Source organism: Grammomys surdaster, unplaced genomic scaffold (assembly GCF_004785775.1).
Source record: "Grammomys surdaster isolate TR1022 unplaced genomic scaffold, NIH_TR_1.0 148, whole genome shotgun sequence".
In the NCBI taxonomy this organism is placed as follows: Eukaryota; Metazoa; Chordata; class Mammalia; order Rodentia; family Muridae; genus Grammomys; species Grammomys surdaster.
The window spans coordinates 2,464,127-2,482,432 of NW_021604606.1; the positions used below are offsets into that span (position 1 = coordinate 2,464,127).

The 18,306-nt window shown below is 38.3% G+C and overlaps 1 protein-coding gene across 1 annotated transcript in view; it reads left to right on the top strand.

Annotated features, from left to right (window-relative positions):
* Nr0b1 (nuclear receptor subfamily 0 group B member 1) overlaps nt 1-1,414 on the top strand; it is a 4,291-nt gene extending 2,877 nt beyond the window's left edge. Inside the window, exon 2 of the mRNA XM_028765056.1 lies at nt 818-1,414. Within this exon, the coding sequence (XP_028620889.1) occupies nt 818-1,062 (245 nt within the window). The 3' untranslated portion in view covers nt 1,063-1,414. The remainder of the gene's footprint in view (nt 1-817) is intronic.
* The last annotated feature ends 16,892 nt before the right edge of the window (nt 1,415-18,306 follow it).

Here is an 18,306-nt window from a genome sequence, read left to right on the forward strand (position 1 = left end):
AAGAAAGAAAGAAAGAAAGAAAGAAAGAAAGAAAGAAAGAAAGAAAGGAAGGAAGGAAGGAAGGAAGGAAGGAAGGAAGGAAGGAAGGAAGGAAGGAAGAAAGAAAGAAAGAAAGAAAGAAAGAAAGAAAGAAAGAAAGGACTTTTCTGCCAGTATTTTTCTCCAAAAGAACTCTTTGGAACATTCATTAGAATCATAATTTTTAGAACTTCCTACAATTTAGAAATCATGGTACAGTGAGCAACATAGTAATTATCCTTAGCATTGAAGTCACTGTGGACCTCTAGAGTAATATCAGTCTGCAGTTCAACAATACTAAACATGAGTCACAGTTTATGGCTGCAAAGTTTACAATCTAGTGACTGGACAGTACATGTAATTGTGGGAAAGAATCACACTGTAATTGTAATCTGGCAAAACTTATCAAATGGTATAATTATCACAGGTATATTTCTCTTGAAATAATATCAATTTCTTTATATTTTCACAGACCATGACCCGGAGCAGTTATATTCTATTGACATGAAATTAAGTGTGCCAGTGTTTGGGCACACTATAGTGTATGCAGTGTGTGTACACACACCCACTGAATATCCAATAGAAATTAATGCATGTTCTTTCATCCTTAGAAATGTTACTTCTGAAAACTTAGAACTGATTTCAGTCCTCACTATTCTTAGCCCCAGAAAACACTTTTAATCAAGAATCTAGAGTGCTTTTTAATTGAGAAGGGACTAAAAAAAATGAGTGTGGTCTAAACACATAAAAATCCTGTGGTGAGCTGTTTAAAATAAGGAGATTTTTTTTTTACTTTCAGACCTGCCTGGCCTGCAGTGCGTGAAATACATCGAGGGCCTTCAGTGGAGAACTCAGCAGATCCTCACTGAGCACATCAGGATGATGCAGAGAGAGTACCAGATCAGATCCGCTGAACTAAATAGTGCCCTTTTCCTGCTGAGATTCATTAACACCGATGTTGTCACTGAACTCTTTTTCAGGCCCATCATTGGTGCAGTCAGCATGGATGATATGATGCTGGAAATGCTCTGTGCAAAGCTGTGAAGGCATATGGTCACTCAAGTGCATTTTACTATAGATGGAGAAAGTGGTAGCTGTAGGCAGAAGAGTGCTAAAATTTGTGAAAACAAACTTTCTTGTATTTTTACATGCATAGTATATTTGTATTCAATTGAAGAAATACTTTAGTTACAGACAATGTAAAAACCCCTCTGTTCCATACTGGCTCCTTGTGAAGGAAAGCATTTGCTAACAAATAACTATTTCCATATATCTTTAAGAGTGTGCTACTATGTTAACAAGCTAAGTTCCCCAAAATATCATCTCTTCCCATTAACCCCACCAAACAAAATTTATGACATTAACTTTTAATAAAATTAAGGTACTAACCATTAAATTGACTTGAGAATTTTATTGGGGTTTGCAGCTTCAAAAAATTTCAGATCTAACTCACATAACTGAAGTCATAATAACTGAAGTCACATAACTGAAGTAATAGTCATAAGTAACTTCATGGGATTTAATGCTACAGTGTGTCACTGGCAATGAAAGGTTGTTTTGCCTAGCTTCACTACTTCCATTAACTGTATAAAAGATTGTCTTGTTCCTTCCTGGAACTCAAAAGGCAATCTATCTTCTGAGAGTGGAAAAAAATATTTCCAGAGTTTGAATTTGGAATTTTTCTGTACACAATTATGAATCTGAACTAAAGTTCTGTCATAAATCCACATACTGTCAGGGGGCATTATCATTTCAGAAAGTTCAATATGATCATAAAACTTTATGTCTATGTCTCACCTTTTGGGTACACTGTTTAGGTAACTGTCATATTAAACAATCCTGACATGTAAGTTGTCTCCTGTAGCCCCTTTAAATGCAACCGTAAAAAGATTTCTTCCTCATTATTTTAAGATAAAATTCAAAGCTGTCCAGGTCCATTCACTTAGAAGAAACACATTGCCTATTTAGTGCTAATCAGTTGCTCAAGTCCAATGTCATAATTAATTTCAAGGGGTCTTTTTAAATCCAGCCAGGGTGTTACTCAGTAGCTAAGGCTAGCCTGAATTCAGTATGTAGCCCAGGCTGACCTCCAACTCATAAAATTATTCCTGCTTATCCTCCCAAGAGCTAGGATTATGGGTGCATACCACTGTGTCTAGCTCAATGGCGTCTTAAACATCTTTATGTGAAGATCTCCTTCGCAGCTCAGTGAATCTTATTGGCAACTTATCAGGGTCAGCCACTCAGAGCAATGTGGCAAACGAAATATTTAGAATTTCAAAGAAAATCAATTCTCCCCAAGAAAAATACTAACATTTAAATACAATAGTATTTTACATGTGGTATACAATACGTGTACTTATTATCAACACTTTAGATAAGAAATTGGTAGTAGGTGGACTATCCAGCTTAATCTTAAAGCAGCTATTAGTGTAATTGTAATTTCAACATCCCTATATTTCTAAAGTGATAAAATAACTCGTGTAGTCCAGCACATGGTTATTTTCAGGGATAAAGATTATTAAAATGATAATAATAAAAATATATAGCTTGGTTATAAGGATAAAGGACCATATGCAGACTCCCAGGAAGCTTCACTCAGTATACATTCTTCTTCCAGCAATGAAAACTCATCAGCATATCTGCAATATTTAAAGTTTCTTCCCAGAGAAATCCTAAATGATTCAGAAAGGGAGTTATTTTAAAATTTTTTATTGTGATTAGCTACATAGGCTTCCTCTACCTAGCATACATAAAAATTCCAAACATAGAGATGGAAAAATGGTCAGTGTGAATCATCTTATTTGCCAAAATTATTTAGGCACCGAGTGACCCTTACGAGTTAGAAAGAAGTGAGAATCCTTCCTAAATCAAAGTTCTGATCTGTTAGCCAAGAGCCCACCTTTTAAGCAGGCCCTTCAACTAACAGAATCCAAATGGACTGTTTTCACTCTCTTTTGTGTATTCTACCCCTTTGACCCCTTTCCAGGATTACATAGCATGATGGGAACAACCTGTAACATTGATCCCTCACACTTTAAGAGGCACAGTTAGCAACTGAAGTGCATCTCATCAATTTTAATTTAAAGTTCTGACTAAGGTGGCCAATGCCTTATTTCCTTGTTTCCTTCTGAATCTTTCTTTATCTGATCCCTCTCATCTCTGGCCAATAAGTTGCAGATGACCTGACCACCTTCCAAGGCTGAGAAAATGACATGATGATTAGAGAGCACACATAAAACGCACAGTCTTCAAGGGTTCATTCATATGGATCGCAGCTTTCAAAGGTAGCTTGGTGCATGTCCTTCTAGCAGAGGGAAAAGCTTCCAGAAGTAGTTTAAAAGTCATTAATGACCTGCTTCTTCCTCTGAGCTATCCTTTTCTGTTTTCTTGTTATAAAATCAATGACCTATTCAATACTTCCAACTTCACAGTTTTTCTTAAGTGTTTTAGTTTTTCCCCACCTTATCTTTACATTTGGAAGGACTGCATGGAAGAGAAACGAAAGACATTTTCACCAAATAACATTTCAATGTAAATAACTATATTGCAGCAGATGAGTCACACTCCTTGCCTGAAACCGCAGCTTTCAACAGGAATAGTGAGTCAGGAAAGCAGTTGTTTTATTGAGTGAAAAATTCAGAGTCCACCAGACTTTCCAACATCTATAAAGCTTTGTGCGTATGATACCTCCAAGCAGAGTCTTTAAATGGTGACAACAGTTAGAAGATTCCATTCTCTCCATGAAGCCTGGACCTCCTTTTGGTTTAGCACAGTTCTGTGGTAAAATTGAACTAGCCCATAGCAGACAATGTCAGGATTCAGGCCAGTGTTCCTGAATCAACTAGAAATAACTAGGAGTTTGGCTTCAGTATCAGCATACACTAGACAATATAGGAAAAGACAGCCAAGTGGCCAGTCCTAAGCACCATCTACTGTATTAGTTAATAATGTCTATTTTGACTCATGTAAAACCATGCATATCAGGTCAGAAAATTCTTAGCTTATGATCATCAGAAATTTGATTTTACAAAAGCATATTGGTGAAAAGAAACAAACAAATCATACCCCTTTGAATAACACTACTAAAGCTTCAACAATGTACCTCTACCTGATGTTGGTTCCATTTTTTTTTTGAGTTGCTCTCACATACAAAATACCAAGTATAATTATAAAACTTAGCAACCTATGGCAAAAAGCAAGGTACTGTCGTTTAACAATGAGTCAATACAGTGTGGAAACACATACTAGAATGTTATTTAGTGTTATAAGTAAAGGAGAATCTATCCATGGAATGGTGACTTATACTTATAATCCTAAAACTTGGGAGGCTGTGGGAAATAGATTTAAGGCCACTCTGGACAACACAGTGACTTCTATGTCACTCTGAGCTACAGAATAAAGTCCAATCTCAAAAAATTAAGAAGATCAAAATGCGGGAAGACTCTTCCATTTGCACTATGTAAATGATCCTCTATAGTGCTAAATGAAGTGATTCTGCACATGAATAAGACAAAGTGGACTTTATAAAGGCAGAACACACACACACAATGAGTTGATGGTGGATATTAGAACTTATCCTTTTTTGGTTTTGTCCTCAAAGACCATTAAACACTGATGGAGCTATTGAACACAGACTTCTCTGGTATAACATATGAACTTCTGAAGTTCAAAAACTTCCACATGAAGTCAATTTGGTGACAACCAGACACATGAAATCATCAAACGTGAGGTATCCAATAGACTTGGCTCTGTGCTCCTCCAAGGTATAACTAGTCTTTATTTAGTTGAGTACCGGGTATCAAAGGATAGCAACATCATACTTTTCTGATGTATCTTCTTTACAGCTTTCTCAAAATGAAAAACCTATGCAATTTTTAGGAAATTATAAGCATACATCATTTTATATCAAATATCCAGATGCAGTAGTCAGAAATGCAAAGCTGTGAATGAAAATTCTCTTTCTTGAATAATACTGAGAGCACACAAAATTGCAGAGTAAATCATACATTTGGCCACAGGCACAAGTTCTGGTGCTGTTACATATTTATGCTCACATGACAGGGTTTCAGCATTTTCTGCACAGTTGTCAGTCTCCAAATAACAACTAGGACTGTATTTCAGAGAAAACAGGTCCTTCTAGGAAGCCCCACTGCTGCTGTCTGTATGGTTATCCCCATGATTACCTTCACATTAGGCTGTTTTCTAAGGAGGCTTTCAGCACTCCACATGGGTTTGTACTCAGAGCTAAGATTTATTACAGAGATGTGACAATATGTGACAGGATCATGTCAGAGAAAGACAGGCAGAATGTGGATGCACTCATCAGCAAGCATCCTGCTTTTCCTTCCTGAGCATGCAGGGTCACACAGAATGGAATCTTCCCCTGGCTACAAAAGTGCATCAACCTGCAAGTGATGGTTTTGTACAGTGAAATCTTTTGAGATTCTGAGTTTAGAGGTGTTTATTGAGGCTGATCACATTGATACTCACTATCTGTCATTCGAAATAGAAAACAAACAGATGCTCAGTCTAAACCATGCTGTGTATAGGTTGGATATTGCAAATCACTTCTATGAGTTAGGAAAGGAGAAGAGAGCATTCGAAGTACAAGTTCCCAGATGTCGCCCAAGGTCATGTGTAATCAGAACAAATGTGTTATAACCTACATTTATAATTGAAGGGGAAAGATCACAGTTCGGCTAATGGATAGTTAAAGTAAGTATTATTTTTCTCATTTCATTTTACCCAATCTCTAACTCTATCTTCTATTTAGCATTTTCTTACTAAGGAGGAGCACTGAAAATTAACAGCTATTTTTCTCAGTATGATAGTTTATAAATCTAATTATTCTAACCATATCCAGTTTGTGTGTGTGTGTGTGTGTGTGTGTGTGTGTGTAAGTAGCCACAGAAACAGGGAGACTGTCAGACACCCTGAAGATGGAGTTAAAAAGGAGGTTTTAAATCATGGATATGAGTTCTGATACCCAAACTCCAGTTCTCCAGAATAAATGCAAATACTTTTAACCCTGGGGTTTCCTGTCATTCCCTTCTTACATTAACATATTGCTTCCCCCCTCCTTTTTGCAAATAGTCACGATGTTGCAGACATCAAGAAGGAAAGGGTAAAGGAACAGAACAATTTTTATGTGATTAATGTAGTTTCCTCTTTAAGGCTCTAATCACTTTTTTAAAGTTTTTTTTTTTTAAGTTTTTGTTGAGAGGTTAAGAATCCTGTAAACTGGAGCTAATTGCTATAACTCTGGTGCTAGAGCAGATGATCATCATGCCTTTTCTAGGGTCACTACACTCACATGCACACATGCACACACAGACATACAGAGACACACACACATGGAGGAAGAAGAGGAAAGGAGGGAGGGAAGGGAGAGAGAGGGAAGATAGATAGATAGATAGATAGATAGATAGATAGATAGATAGATAGATAATCTTTTAATTTTTATTGGATATTTATTTGCATTTCATATGTTATCCACGTTCCAGGTCTCACCTCCAAAAATGCCCTATCCCATCCTCCGTCCTCCTGCCTCTATGAGGGTGCTCTTCCACCTACTCACTCCTGCCTTCCCCTCCTGGCATTCCCCTACACTGGAGCATCGAACCCCGACAGGCCCAAGGTCTGCTCCTCCTACTGATGTCCATCCAACAAGGCAATCCTCTGCTAAATATGCGGCTAGAACCATGGGTCCCTCTATGGTGTCCATCTTTGGCTGGTGGTCCAGTCCTCAGGATCTTCTGGGGGTATGGCCCGTTAACACTGTTGCTACCCCTATGGGGCTGCAAACACCCTCATCTCCTTCAGTCCTTTCTCCAACTCTTCCACTGGGGACCCTGTGCTCATTCCAATAGTTGACAGTGAGCATCCGCCTCTGTATTTGTCAGGTTCTGGCAGAGCCTCTCAAGAGACAGCCATATCAGAGAATATTTTTAAAATAATTTCTCTGCATATTAGTAGCTTGGTGGTTTTATGAGACTCCTGATAGTGAGAGTGAGACTGTCACTAACTCTTTAGCCTGTTCTTGGAACTCTTTTCTTTCTATTGGGTTGCTGTGTACAGCCTGTTTTCATATGAAGGAATGTTTTGTCATGTTTGTTTTCTCTTGGAGGTCTGCTTTTTTCTGAAAGGGAATGGAAGAGTAGTGGATCTGGGGGAAAGAGTGGAAGTGATGGACTGTAGTCAGGATGCATGAGAGAAGAATCTATTTTCAATAACAAAATATTATGTAAACTTGATATAGTTCCTACATCATGACCTCTGCCCTCAAGTAGAATATTATTTTCTCTGTGCCTCAGAAGGAACTTGCAGTCAAATCTTGTAATATTCAGTTACTAAAATGCTTTGATTAATATTTTGATAAATACTAAACCTTTGACCCATAGCTGTAGATATTTTTACTAACATGTGTGACAACTTCAATCTTTCTTCATCTATATTAAATTTGACTCCTACCTTCTCTTTCATATTTTTCCATTAATTTATTTACTTTATATACCAATCAAAGCCCCCTCTCTACTCCCGGTTCCTCCTTCACATAGCCCTTCCCTTCTCCTCTGATAAGGGAGGATCCCCCCAGGGCATTACCCCACCCTGGAACATCAAGTCCCTGCCTTCCCCCACCCCTCCAGTCAGCCACAGATTTCTGTTCACTCTCTGGGCTCTCTTTGCCTGGCTCTCCCTACACCTTGATTCCCCCACACACATCCCATTTTGCTTCCCATGTCCTCTCCCACCCTGGTCCCTCCCTCCCTCTGACTCCTATGACTATTTTAGTCCCCCTTCTAAGTGAAATTCAAGCATCCTCCCTTGTGCCTTCCTTCTTGTTTTGCTTCTTTGAGTCTGTGGAGAGTAGCATGGGTATCCTGTATTTTGTGGCTAATATCCACTTATACATGAGTACATACCATGCATGTCCCTTTAGGTCTGAGTTATTTCAATCAGGATAATATTTTATATTTCTATTGATTTGCCTGAGAATTTCATATTGTCCTTGTTTTTAATAGCTGAGTACTACACATAGTACCACATTTTCATGACCCACATTTTCTTTATCCATTCTTTGGTTAAGGGACATCTGGGCTGTTTCCAGTTTCTGGCTATTAGGAATAAAGCTTCTATGAACATAGTTAAGCAAGTGTCCTTGTGGAATGGTTGAGAAACTTTTGGGTACATGTCCAGGAAGTTTGCTATGACAGTGTGTCTCCTAGGAATGTCAGAGGCTACACACATAAAGTCTCACCAACAGGAATAATGAAACAAAACCTTGAAAAGGACATCTATGGACATGCTAATGTGGGAAAGAGAAAGCTCTAGAAGCCTCTACCCTACAGAGAGAACTACAGCCAATTAAAAAATGCTGATAGTGGGGTGGAAGAAATAGTATTCAACAGGAAGAGTACACTAATTTCTAACCTAATACTGAATAGTTTTTCCTAACAGCCATATATACACAAATACATTATATACATTATATATTTATATAATATATATAAATGTCCCATGAATATTTAAAAAAATTGTTCAACTTCCTTAGCCTTGTGGGCCAAACAAATTAAAATTATTCTGAGATTCCATCTTACCACAGTCAGAATTACTATCATCAAGGAAAAAACTGACAACAAAGGCTGGCTAACATGTGGGAAAAGGAGGAACCTATGCACCTTGGGCAGCAGTGCAACTGATGCAGCCACTATGGAAATCTATGTGGTAAGTTTCTCTCAAAATACTAAATCTAGAACAACTATATGACTCAGATATAACATACCTTGATATGTTACCAAATGACTGTGATCCTATCACAGAGATACCTGTACACCCATGTTTAGTAACTCTTAATAGCAAGGAAATTGAATTAGCCTAAATGATCATTAACTGATGAATGGGAAAAGAAAATGTAGTGTGTATACACAATGAAATGTTTATTTAGCTGTAAAGAAAAATTAAAATTCATGGGAAAACAGAACTGAAAATTATTATGGTACATTACATAACCAGATTCAGATAGACAAATAGGTTTTCTTCTGTAGGGGGATATTAAATTTTAATTTTATATGCATGTATATGGGCTGGGGTATACGTGATGAAATGATAAATGCAAGTGTAAAGGATGAAAATGAGGTTTTATGGAGGAGGGGATAAAGGAAAATAGTATAGAATATATGTGATATTAAAAGAGAATGGGTGTGTTAAACAAATGGCTCATCAGTAAAGAGTATTTGCTGTTTGTGGTGGTTTGAATATGCTTGACCTAGGCAGTGGCATTATTGGGAGGTGTGACCTTGTTGGAGTGGGTGTGGCCTTGTTGGAGGAAGTGTGGCACTATGTGGTTAGGCTTTAAGACCCTCTTCCTAGCCACATGGTAGCCAATCTTGTCATATTTCCCTTTGGAACAAGATGTAGAACTCTCAGCTTCTTCTCCAGAGCCATGCCTGCCTGGATACTGCCATGCTTCCTGTCTTGATGATAATGGACTGAACCTCAAAAACTGTAAGTGAGATCCAATGAAATGTCACCCTTATAAGAGTTGCCTTGGTCATAGTGTCTCTTCACAGCAGTAAAACCCTCACTAAGGCACTGTACTTCCACAGAATCAGTTCATTACTTAGTTCCCGTATCAGGCAGCTTAAAAAAAAAATCTTAACCCCAGATCCAGGGGATTCTATGCATTTGACTTCCTTTGGCACCTGTGTGTACACCTGTACATATCTAAATACAAACTTACACACTTATACAGAATTATATGTGTGTGTGTGTGTGTGTGTGTCTTAAAACGTGGAGTGGACACAGAAAAAAATTTCCCAAACAGAACACCAAGTGGCTCAGGTTCTAAGATCAACAATTGACAAATGGGACCTCATAAAATTGAAATGCTTCTGTAAAGCAAAGGACACTGTCAATAGGACAAAATGGCAACCAACAGGTTGGGAAAAGATCTTTACCAATTCTACATCTGATAGAGGGCAAACATACAATGTATAAAAAAAAAACTCAAGAAATTAGACTCCAGACAATAAAACAACCCAATTAAAAATGGGGTACAGAGGTAAACAAAGAATTCTCAACTGAGGAAACTCAAATGGCCGAGAAGCACCTAAGGAAATGTTCAACATCTTTAGTCATCAGGGAAATGCAATTCAAAACAACCCTGAGATTCCACCTCACATCAGTCAGAATAGCTAAGATCAAAATCTCAGGTGACAGCAGACGCTGGCAATGATGTGGAGAAAGAGGAACACACTTCTGTTGTTGGTGGGATTGTAAACTGGTACAACTACTTTGGAAACAATCTGGTGGTTTCTCAGAAAATTGGAAATAGTTGTACCTAAAGACCCAGCTATACTACTCCTGGCCGTATACCCAAAATATGCTCCAACATATAACAAGGACACATGCTCCACTATGTTCATAGCAGCTTTATTTATAATATCCAGGTGCTAGAAATAACTCAGATGTCCCTCAACAGAGGAATGGATATAGAAAATGTGGTTCATTTACACAATGGAGTACTACTCAGCTATTAAAAATGACGACTTCATGAATTTTGCAGGCAAATGGATGGAACTAGAAAATATCATCCTGAGTGCGATAACCCTGACACAAAAGGACACATATGGTATGTACTCACTGATAAGTGGATATTAACCCCAAAACTCAGAATACCCACAATACAACTCACAGATCATATGAAGCTTTAAGGCCCAAGTGTGGATGTTACAATCTTACTTAGAATGGGGGAGAAAATAATCATGGGAGGTAGAGGGAGGGAGGGAACTGAGAGGGAGTGAGGAAAAAAGGTTCAGGTATAGGAAGTGACAGGAGAGAAGTCCAGAGGGTCAGGAGAATGAGTAGAAATGTGTAGCAGTAGGGGGTGGAGAACTTGGGGAACTACTAGAAAGTTCCAGACACCAGGGAAGCAAGAGGTTCCCAAGACCCAATGGACATGACATTAGCTAAAATACTCAACAGAGGGGAGATAGAACCTGAAGAAACTCCATCCTATAGACATGCATGGCCTCTAGTTGAGAAGGTTGGGGCTACTCACCCATCTCAAAAGTTTTAACCCAAAATTGTTCCCTTCTAAAGGAAGTGCAGGGACAAAAGATGGAGCAGAGACTGAAGGAAAGGCCATCCAGAGACTGCTCAACCTTGGGATACATCCTGTCTGCAGACACCAAACCCCTCAACACTTGGCATTCTGATACCAAGAAGTGCTCACAGACAGGAGCCTAGTATGGCTGTCCTCTGAGAGGCTCTGGCAGCATCTAAGACAGATGCAGATACTCACAGTTAACCATCAGATTGAGCACTGGGGCCTCAATGGATGAGTTAGGGGAAAGACTGAAGAGCTGAACAGGATTGCAACACCATAGAAAAAAACAACAATATCAACTAACCAACCACCCAAGCTCCTAGGGACTAAACCACCACCAATGGTACACATGAGTCAGTCCATGGCTCCAGCTATGTATATAGCAGAGGATTGCCTTATATGGCATAAATGGGAGGGGGTGTGCTTGGTCCTGTGGAGGTGTGTTGCCCTAGAGAAGGGCAATGCTAGAGGGTTGAGGGAGGAGTAGGTGAGTGGTTGGGAGAGTACCTTCATAGAGGCAAAGTGGAAGGGGGTGTTGAGATGGAAGGATTGTGGAGGGAAGACTGGGAAGGGGGCAACATGTGAAATGTAAATAAATAAAATATCCAATTAATAAAAAATAAATAAAATTTTAAAAAATCAAAGAAATAATTTTTAAATGCAAAAAAGTGGAGTTGGAAGCTACTAGAAGAATATGGTGGGCGTGGGGGGAAGAAATCATGGCAGGGGTAGGTGAAGGCATAAAGGAGAGGGGGAATGCAACAAGAGAGGATAGCCAACAAAAGTAGATGCAAACATGCCATAAAATACAACCAGAAGGATTCTGAGAGATGGCTCAGAAGCTTAGAGCACTGACTGATCTTGCAGAGGACCATAGTTTGATTCCCAGCACACATATCAAGTAGCTCACCTCTATCTCCAGTTATAAGGGATTTGATGCTATCTGACCTCTGAGTGCTTTTATCTACATGTGGTAGATATAAACATATGAATACACACACACACACACACACACACACACACACACACACACAGGCATAGTGATACATGATTTTAATCCCAAATCCCAACACTCAGGAGATAAAGACAGAAAGGTCTCTGTGAATTCAAGATTCAAAGCCAGGCTAGTCTAGCAAGTGAGCTTCAGGACAGCCAGAGCTGCACGGAGATACCCTGTCTCACAAACAACAACAAATCAATAAATAAAGTCTTTAAAAAGAAAAGAAAAATAGTTCAAGTGAAGAAGCTAATATTCATTGAATTGCATATTATTTTGAGCCCTGTTCATAGAGTATACCTTTCAATGCCTACAATATGTTACAAGTTATTCTCTTCCTGAGTAAGAAAATGAAGATGCAGCGACAAGGCATTTTTCTCAGACTCTTTCAATAGCAAGAAGCTTGGCTAGAATTTCAAAGTATGCTTAAATGACAAAAACCTCACATTCCTTGCAGACTACACTGTTGTCCAGTTGGGCTACAGAAGCTAAGTGGGAGTAATCTGACACATTCATTTTGACATTCAAATACCAAAACTTCTAGGCAAACATGATGTCGCTTTGCATAGTAACAGTGAACACAGTTTCTAAAACAGAAATGGTGATTATATGACTGTTCAGAGCTTCAATATTTGAACTCATATTTATATCAGGAAGCCTGAGGGAGCATAAAATATAATATGCTTCTAATTGTATTTGATTCTTTACCAAATTATCTTAATTTAAAAAAATGAAGTCACAAGAAATAAATGATATCCAGTTTGAAAATAACAAATGTCTTCTAGAAAACCTACTTTGTCGTTTTGAGTCAGTTATTTTCGTCTCCTTCAGGTTTCGCCTTTTACCTGTTCTAATTTAGTCACAAGCCTAGTTTACCTAAGGACTCTGAAACTATTTCATGCTTCGGTTCATAAAGGTAATTAATGCCAGGATTTAGACATTTAAAAACACACATGGAGGATTTAATAACACTGATGCAATTACAATGTTTTAAGTGTTTATCCCTTTCCTTACCTCCACAAAATAATTGTATTACAGTCTGATGCTACTATCATCATTGCTGTTTAAATTATATACAAAGGAATTGCCAAAATGAAAACTGTCTGCTAGTTCAAATTAGGCATGGCATACAGAATATTAAAACACACAAAGAACCTTACTGCTTTTGTTTCCAATACAAAATGAAAATGCTTGCTTTCAATTAGCCCAAAAGTCACTCAAACAAATATCTTGTTAAATATCATGAGTCATTTATTTGGGAGTCTTTCTGGAGGCAGCATTTAAACAGTGGATAAACCCCTTCTATTCTGTTGGAGTGATTTCATCTGTGTTCCTACAACCAACACCAGAGTGGAAGTTTTCACCAACTGCACAAAACAAAGAAATGAAGTAGAAAACCAACCCCAATGAAATGAAATTATCCTTTGTAGATAGCTCCATTATGCAGTTTTGCAACTTAAACAGAATATTATGCTATCTCTATATTGGTCAAAATCAATCTGGTTCCTTCTGCAGACTCTAGATAGATCATCTATGAATTAATTCATTTTTGGAAGATGAAGTGTGTTGTCATTGTTGTTTTAGATTTCTTTGCCCCATTTTTGTTCAGACCACTCCTTACTGTCTTATACATCTCTATGTTACTCATTTGATTAATCTGGACTGCCATTACAATGTCAATGCTTTAAAACAGAAGAAGGTAGTTTATTAAAATGTTGATAATTATATAAAAATTTTGGAACCTGTATTAGCTATCCCTTTGACAGAACAATACCAGACAGAAACAATTTTCAGGAGGGCAGATTTATTTTGGTTTTTGAAGTCAGTACAGAATAGGTGGGCATGGCTGAGCATCATCATTCCGAAAAGCAAAAGTGTATAGTAGACACTCCTTACATGACTGAGGACGGGATACACCAAAAGCAGAGTGAAACCAAGGGTGGGTATGACTTTACAAGACCCAGTCTCCTAAAGGCTCCAACAGCCTTCAAATTAGTACGACAGGCTGGGAATTGGAACAGAAGCCTGCGGAGAACATTTCACATCCAAACTATAATGGAATTAGAATTAGATTCGTCATATATGTGAAAATGTCTGTTATGATTTCCTCTCCATCCTTTCATTTTCTTGTCATATGAGGTGTATAATTTCCACAATGCTGATTGCAACCAGAGAAGTGTCTTAAGCAAGTACTGCAGGACTGAAACATCAAGAACATTCTATTCCTTTTTTCCTTTTTATTTATTTACTTTTATATATGTGAGTTTTGACTACACGCCTGTGTATCAAGTGCATGCAATACAGCCAGAGGCCAAAAGACAGATCGCCTGCAACTGAAATTAGAAATGGCTGTTAGGCGTTCTTTGGATGCTAGGAATTTAACAATACTCCTCTGCAAGAGCAGTAAGTGCTCTCAGCTACTGAGCCATCTCTCCAGCACACAATGAAACAGGGGGAAGCCCACAGCTTTTAATGGAACAGCTCTCCATAGTCAGACTCTCAGACCATATGCTACCTACTTACTGACCTATCATATCTGGTCTGTGCTCTTCCTTAATTGTACCTGCCTATGGAGACTCCCTGTTACTGTTCTCTTTCAGGAGATGCCAGTCTTGATGGAATCAGCCATTAATTTATTGTTACATTTTCTACTCTCCTTGCTTAGATGCTACAACAGTTTCTTTTAAGAGTTGCTCTCCCCTTGCACTTGCACTTTAGAGTTTTTTTTACCCTTTTGATAGTTATGTACTGTCTGATTGATAGTCATTTTAGCTTACTCTTCTCTATTAAAAATACTGGTGGTGAAACTGGAGAGACGGTTCATAGATGAAGAGGGTTTTCTGCTCTTCCAGAGGACTTAAGTTCATTTCCCAGCACCCAAGTTGAGTAGCTCCCAATCTGTAACTGCAGAACCAGAGCATCAGAAACCCTTTTCTGGCATAAATGAGTATCTTACATATACACATCCACATACCTAAATGAAAAACCAACTACATTTTAGAAACTACTGGTGCTGTTTCTTTTCCTCAGAAGACACTGAGTAACAAACTTATAGAAGATGTTATTCTAGATAACATGGATCAGATTTTCTTACTGAGAAAGCTGACACCATGGAATAGGAAATGCAAAACAAAACATGATCAGCATATATCCAATTGTACTTTTATTTAAAGACATTAAGGTTCATTTTAAGGGACACTATGTAAGTGGTGAGGTTTGGTGGTGTAAGCCTGTGATCCTTGCATTTGGGAGGTAGAAGCAAAGGGGTCAGGAGTTAAATAACAGTCTTTGCTACAGGAGATACCATTTCAAAAAAAATGCAATCTAATATCATTTAGCTTTAGTAAACAGTAAAATCAATGACTACATGCCTTACAAGGAGACCAGAAGCCAAAGACATAGATTTTTCAGTGTGAGATATATAAAGTTATGTTGAGTAGTAATTTGAAAATTCATTCAGTGGCGATGTTAAAAGGTGCACAGAAAAGTAAATAGGTTGGAGATACTCCTTACCTATCACTTCATCCACACACCAGGAAAATGTTCAGAAGTTCCAATTGAGTGAATTTGGCATTCTTTGTTCTCATTTTTTCCCTTTTGTAAAGATTTGTAGGCCAATAATCACTACGATTTCAGCATGATTTCATTTTCTTTGCTTGAGCTCCCGCCCTTTATATAGAAAGCATCCTGCTCTGAAGCCACTGCATGTTTGTTTTTCTGCTTTGCTTTCACTGTTCATTGATGGTGAGTGAGGGGAATTCTGAAAAGCTCTAGTCATTAATACCGTCAAGATATTACTGCTAAAGAAAGGTAAGGAAACAAACTAGACATCACCAAGAAAACATATCCTACCTCTACAGGAAACTGCTATTATTGTTTTTGTTTTGTGGGAGGTTGGGAGGATGAAAAATAGTTGCATGATACAAGGATACAAGAAAGGTAGTCCTGGAAACTCATCTGCTGAAAGTTAATGAGAATGCTTTTAACCAGAAGCTTTAGATTAATTTGATCAAAAGTATAAAGAAATTTTAAACAATATTTTGTTTGTATTGAAAATAGATTCTTTTCTCACAATGGTTTCTCCTACCTCTACCCTTCTCACCCCCCCCCCCACAGGGGGATCAGAACTTGTGAGAATAGCCAAATAATGTCTGATTTGACTTATGGCCCACTCCAGGAACTGAAACCCATACCTGACACTGTTTGGGTGATTCAGAGACTAGATAGCACAGAAATATAGGGTAAAAACAAATACTACTGGTTTAAAAAATTATCAATAAAATAATATTCTGCTATACTCATAGATAAGTCCTTATTTTAGACATCATCAGAGAAGATTCCTCCTCCTGCATATAGGAACAATACAGAGACCCACAGCCAGACATTATACATAGAGTAAGAGACCTTGAGCCCTATATGGGATGCCTCCATCAAATTGTTCACCTCAGGGTTCAGGGGACACTGAGAAGAAGTGTGAGAGCCAGAGGGCTTAAAAATTTGAAAACAAGGCTCTCTAAATCAACATGATCAAAGTTCATCTGATCTCGTACAGACTGAAACAGCATGCACAGAACCTGGACTTGGCCATCTGCATATATAATATAGTTTCAATTAAATAATATTTTATTTATTCTTTAAAAACTTCACGTTTTGTATAAATGTACTTTGATCTTATCCATAAGTCACTTCCTTTCTCTAACCATCCCTGAGTGTTCCCTACCCATCTATCTCTCCTAACTTCATTTCCTTTTTATGTGTTATTCAAAAATCCCTGAGTGAAATTAGCATTGTCCATGCATGCATAGATGTAGGGATATCCACTGGAGAATGAGACCTCTAATTTTTCCAAAAATTTTTCCGTATTCAGGGAAAATGTAAAGTGAAAAAGTGAAAAATTTGTAAAAAAAAATGTTAACAGATATTATTCTTTTGGAAAAGTTTGGATACTTGTCTCAGGCTGGTATTGCTTCAGTAGTAGATAACATTTGTTAACAGAGGACTGCCAAATATGTGAATGAAAAAATTATCAGTACTGGACCATTTTGATGAGATACTTTTGATGATGATGGGCTAATGGCCATCATTATCATTTGCTGTGGATAGCCCTGGTGCTGTTTTTATTTTGATGCTAATTCTGCTTCCCTAAGAGGGTCTGCCTGAGAGAGGAGTAAATCATGCACTCAGGACTTCATGTGACCCTTCTAATGAATAAAGAAACCAATCACTGGGCAAGTAGGCAGGACTTTCAGGTCAGACACAGGAACAGCAGAAGCAGGAGAAAGAGCAGTGTGCTTTTAGATGGGAGCATGATGGGGAAAATGTAGGTAGCAGAGACCCCTGGTTCAGGTAGTGGATCCTTTGGGATCTGCTACAGGAGGATTTAACTTAGAATGGCTTACTATTAGGATACTAGTTGCTGCGCCCAGCGATTGTGTTGCCTTTTGATTCTAAACTAAGATTGTGTGGTGTTTTCCTTCAAGCAGTGACTCAACTGGGTTCCAGAGAGAAAGGTACGGCAGCAAAACGTGGGTTTGCAAGAAGTACACCCTAAAGGGCTTCAGGGAATTTGGAAGCATGGGGCTGGTGTGGCAGTGACCCTCCATGGGAATGTAGCAAGCTGGAAAGATTTTGGTGCTCTGGGTCAGAGAGTCTCCACAAGATGAGAACAAGACCAGTGGGTGCCTTGCCAGTAATAACGTGGATTGTTTTTTCCCGCTACAATCCTCTCCTTCACAGAGGATATCTATTATTTATTAAGAATCATTTCCTTAGCATATGTGTGCACACACCAACCCCCACACAGCTATATAAAACACGAATTTTCAAAAACTACAAATTATTTAAAATTCTTTACAATTTTTCCATTGTATTAATCGAAATCTTGTGGTTAAAGGCCTCTGTATTAACTATCAGCAGGTGAGTTTACAAAATCATCTTACGTAAGAGTGTGTGTGTGTGTGTGTGTGACAGAGGGAGGGAGGGAGAGAGGGAGGGAGGGAAGGAGGGAGGGAGGGAGAGAGAGATTGAGAGAGAGAGAGAGAGAGAGAGAGAGAGAGAGAGAGAGAGAGAGAGCGCATGTGTGAGCCAGGAATATGAGGATGTCCTAAGCTACATTATTTGTCAAATCCAATATTGTAAAATCCTTCAAGAGGCCTTTCAATGCTTAGAATCTCATTCTCTC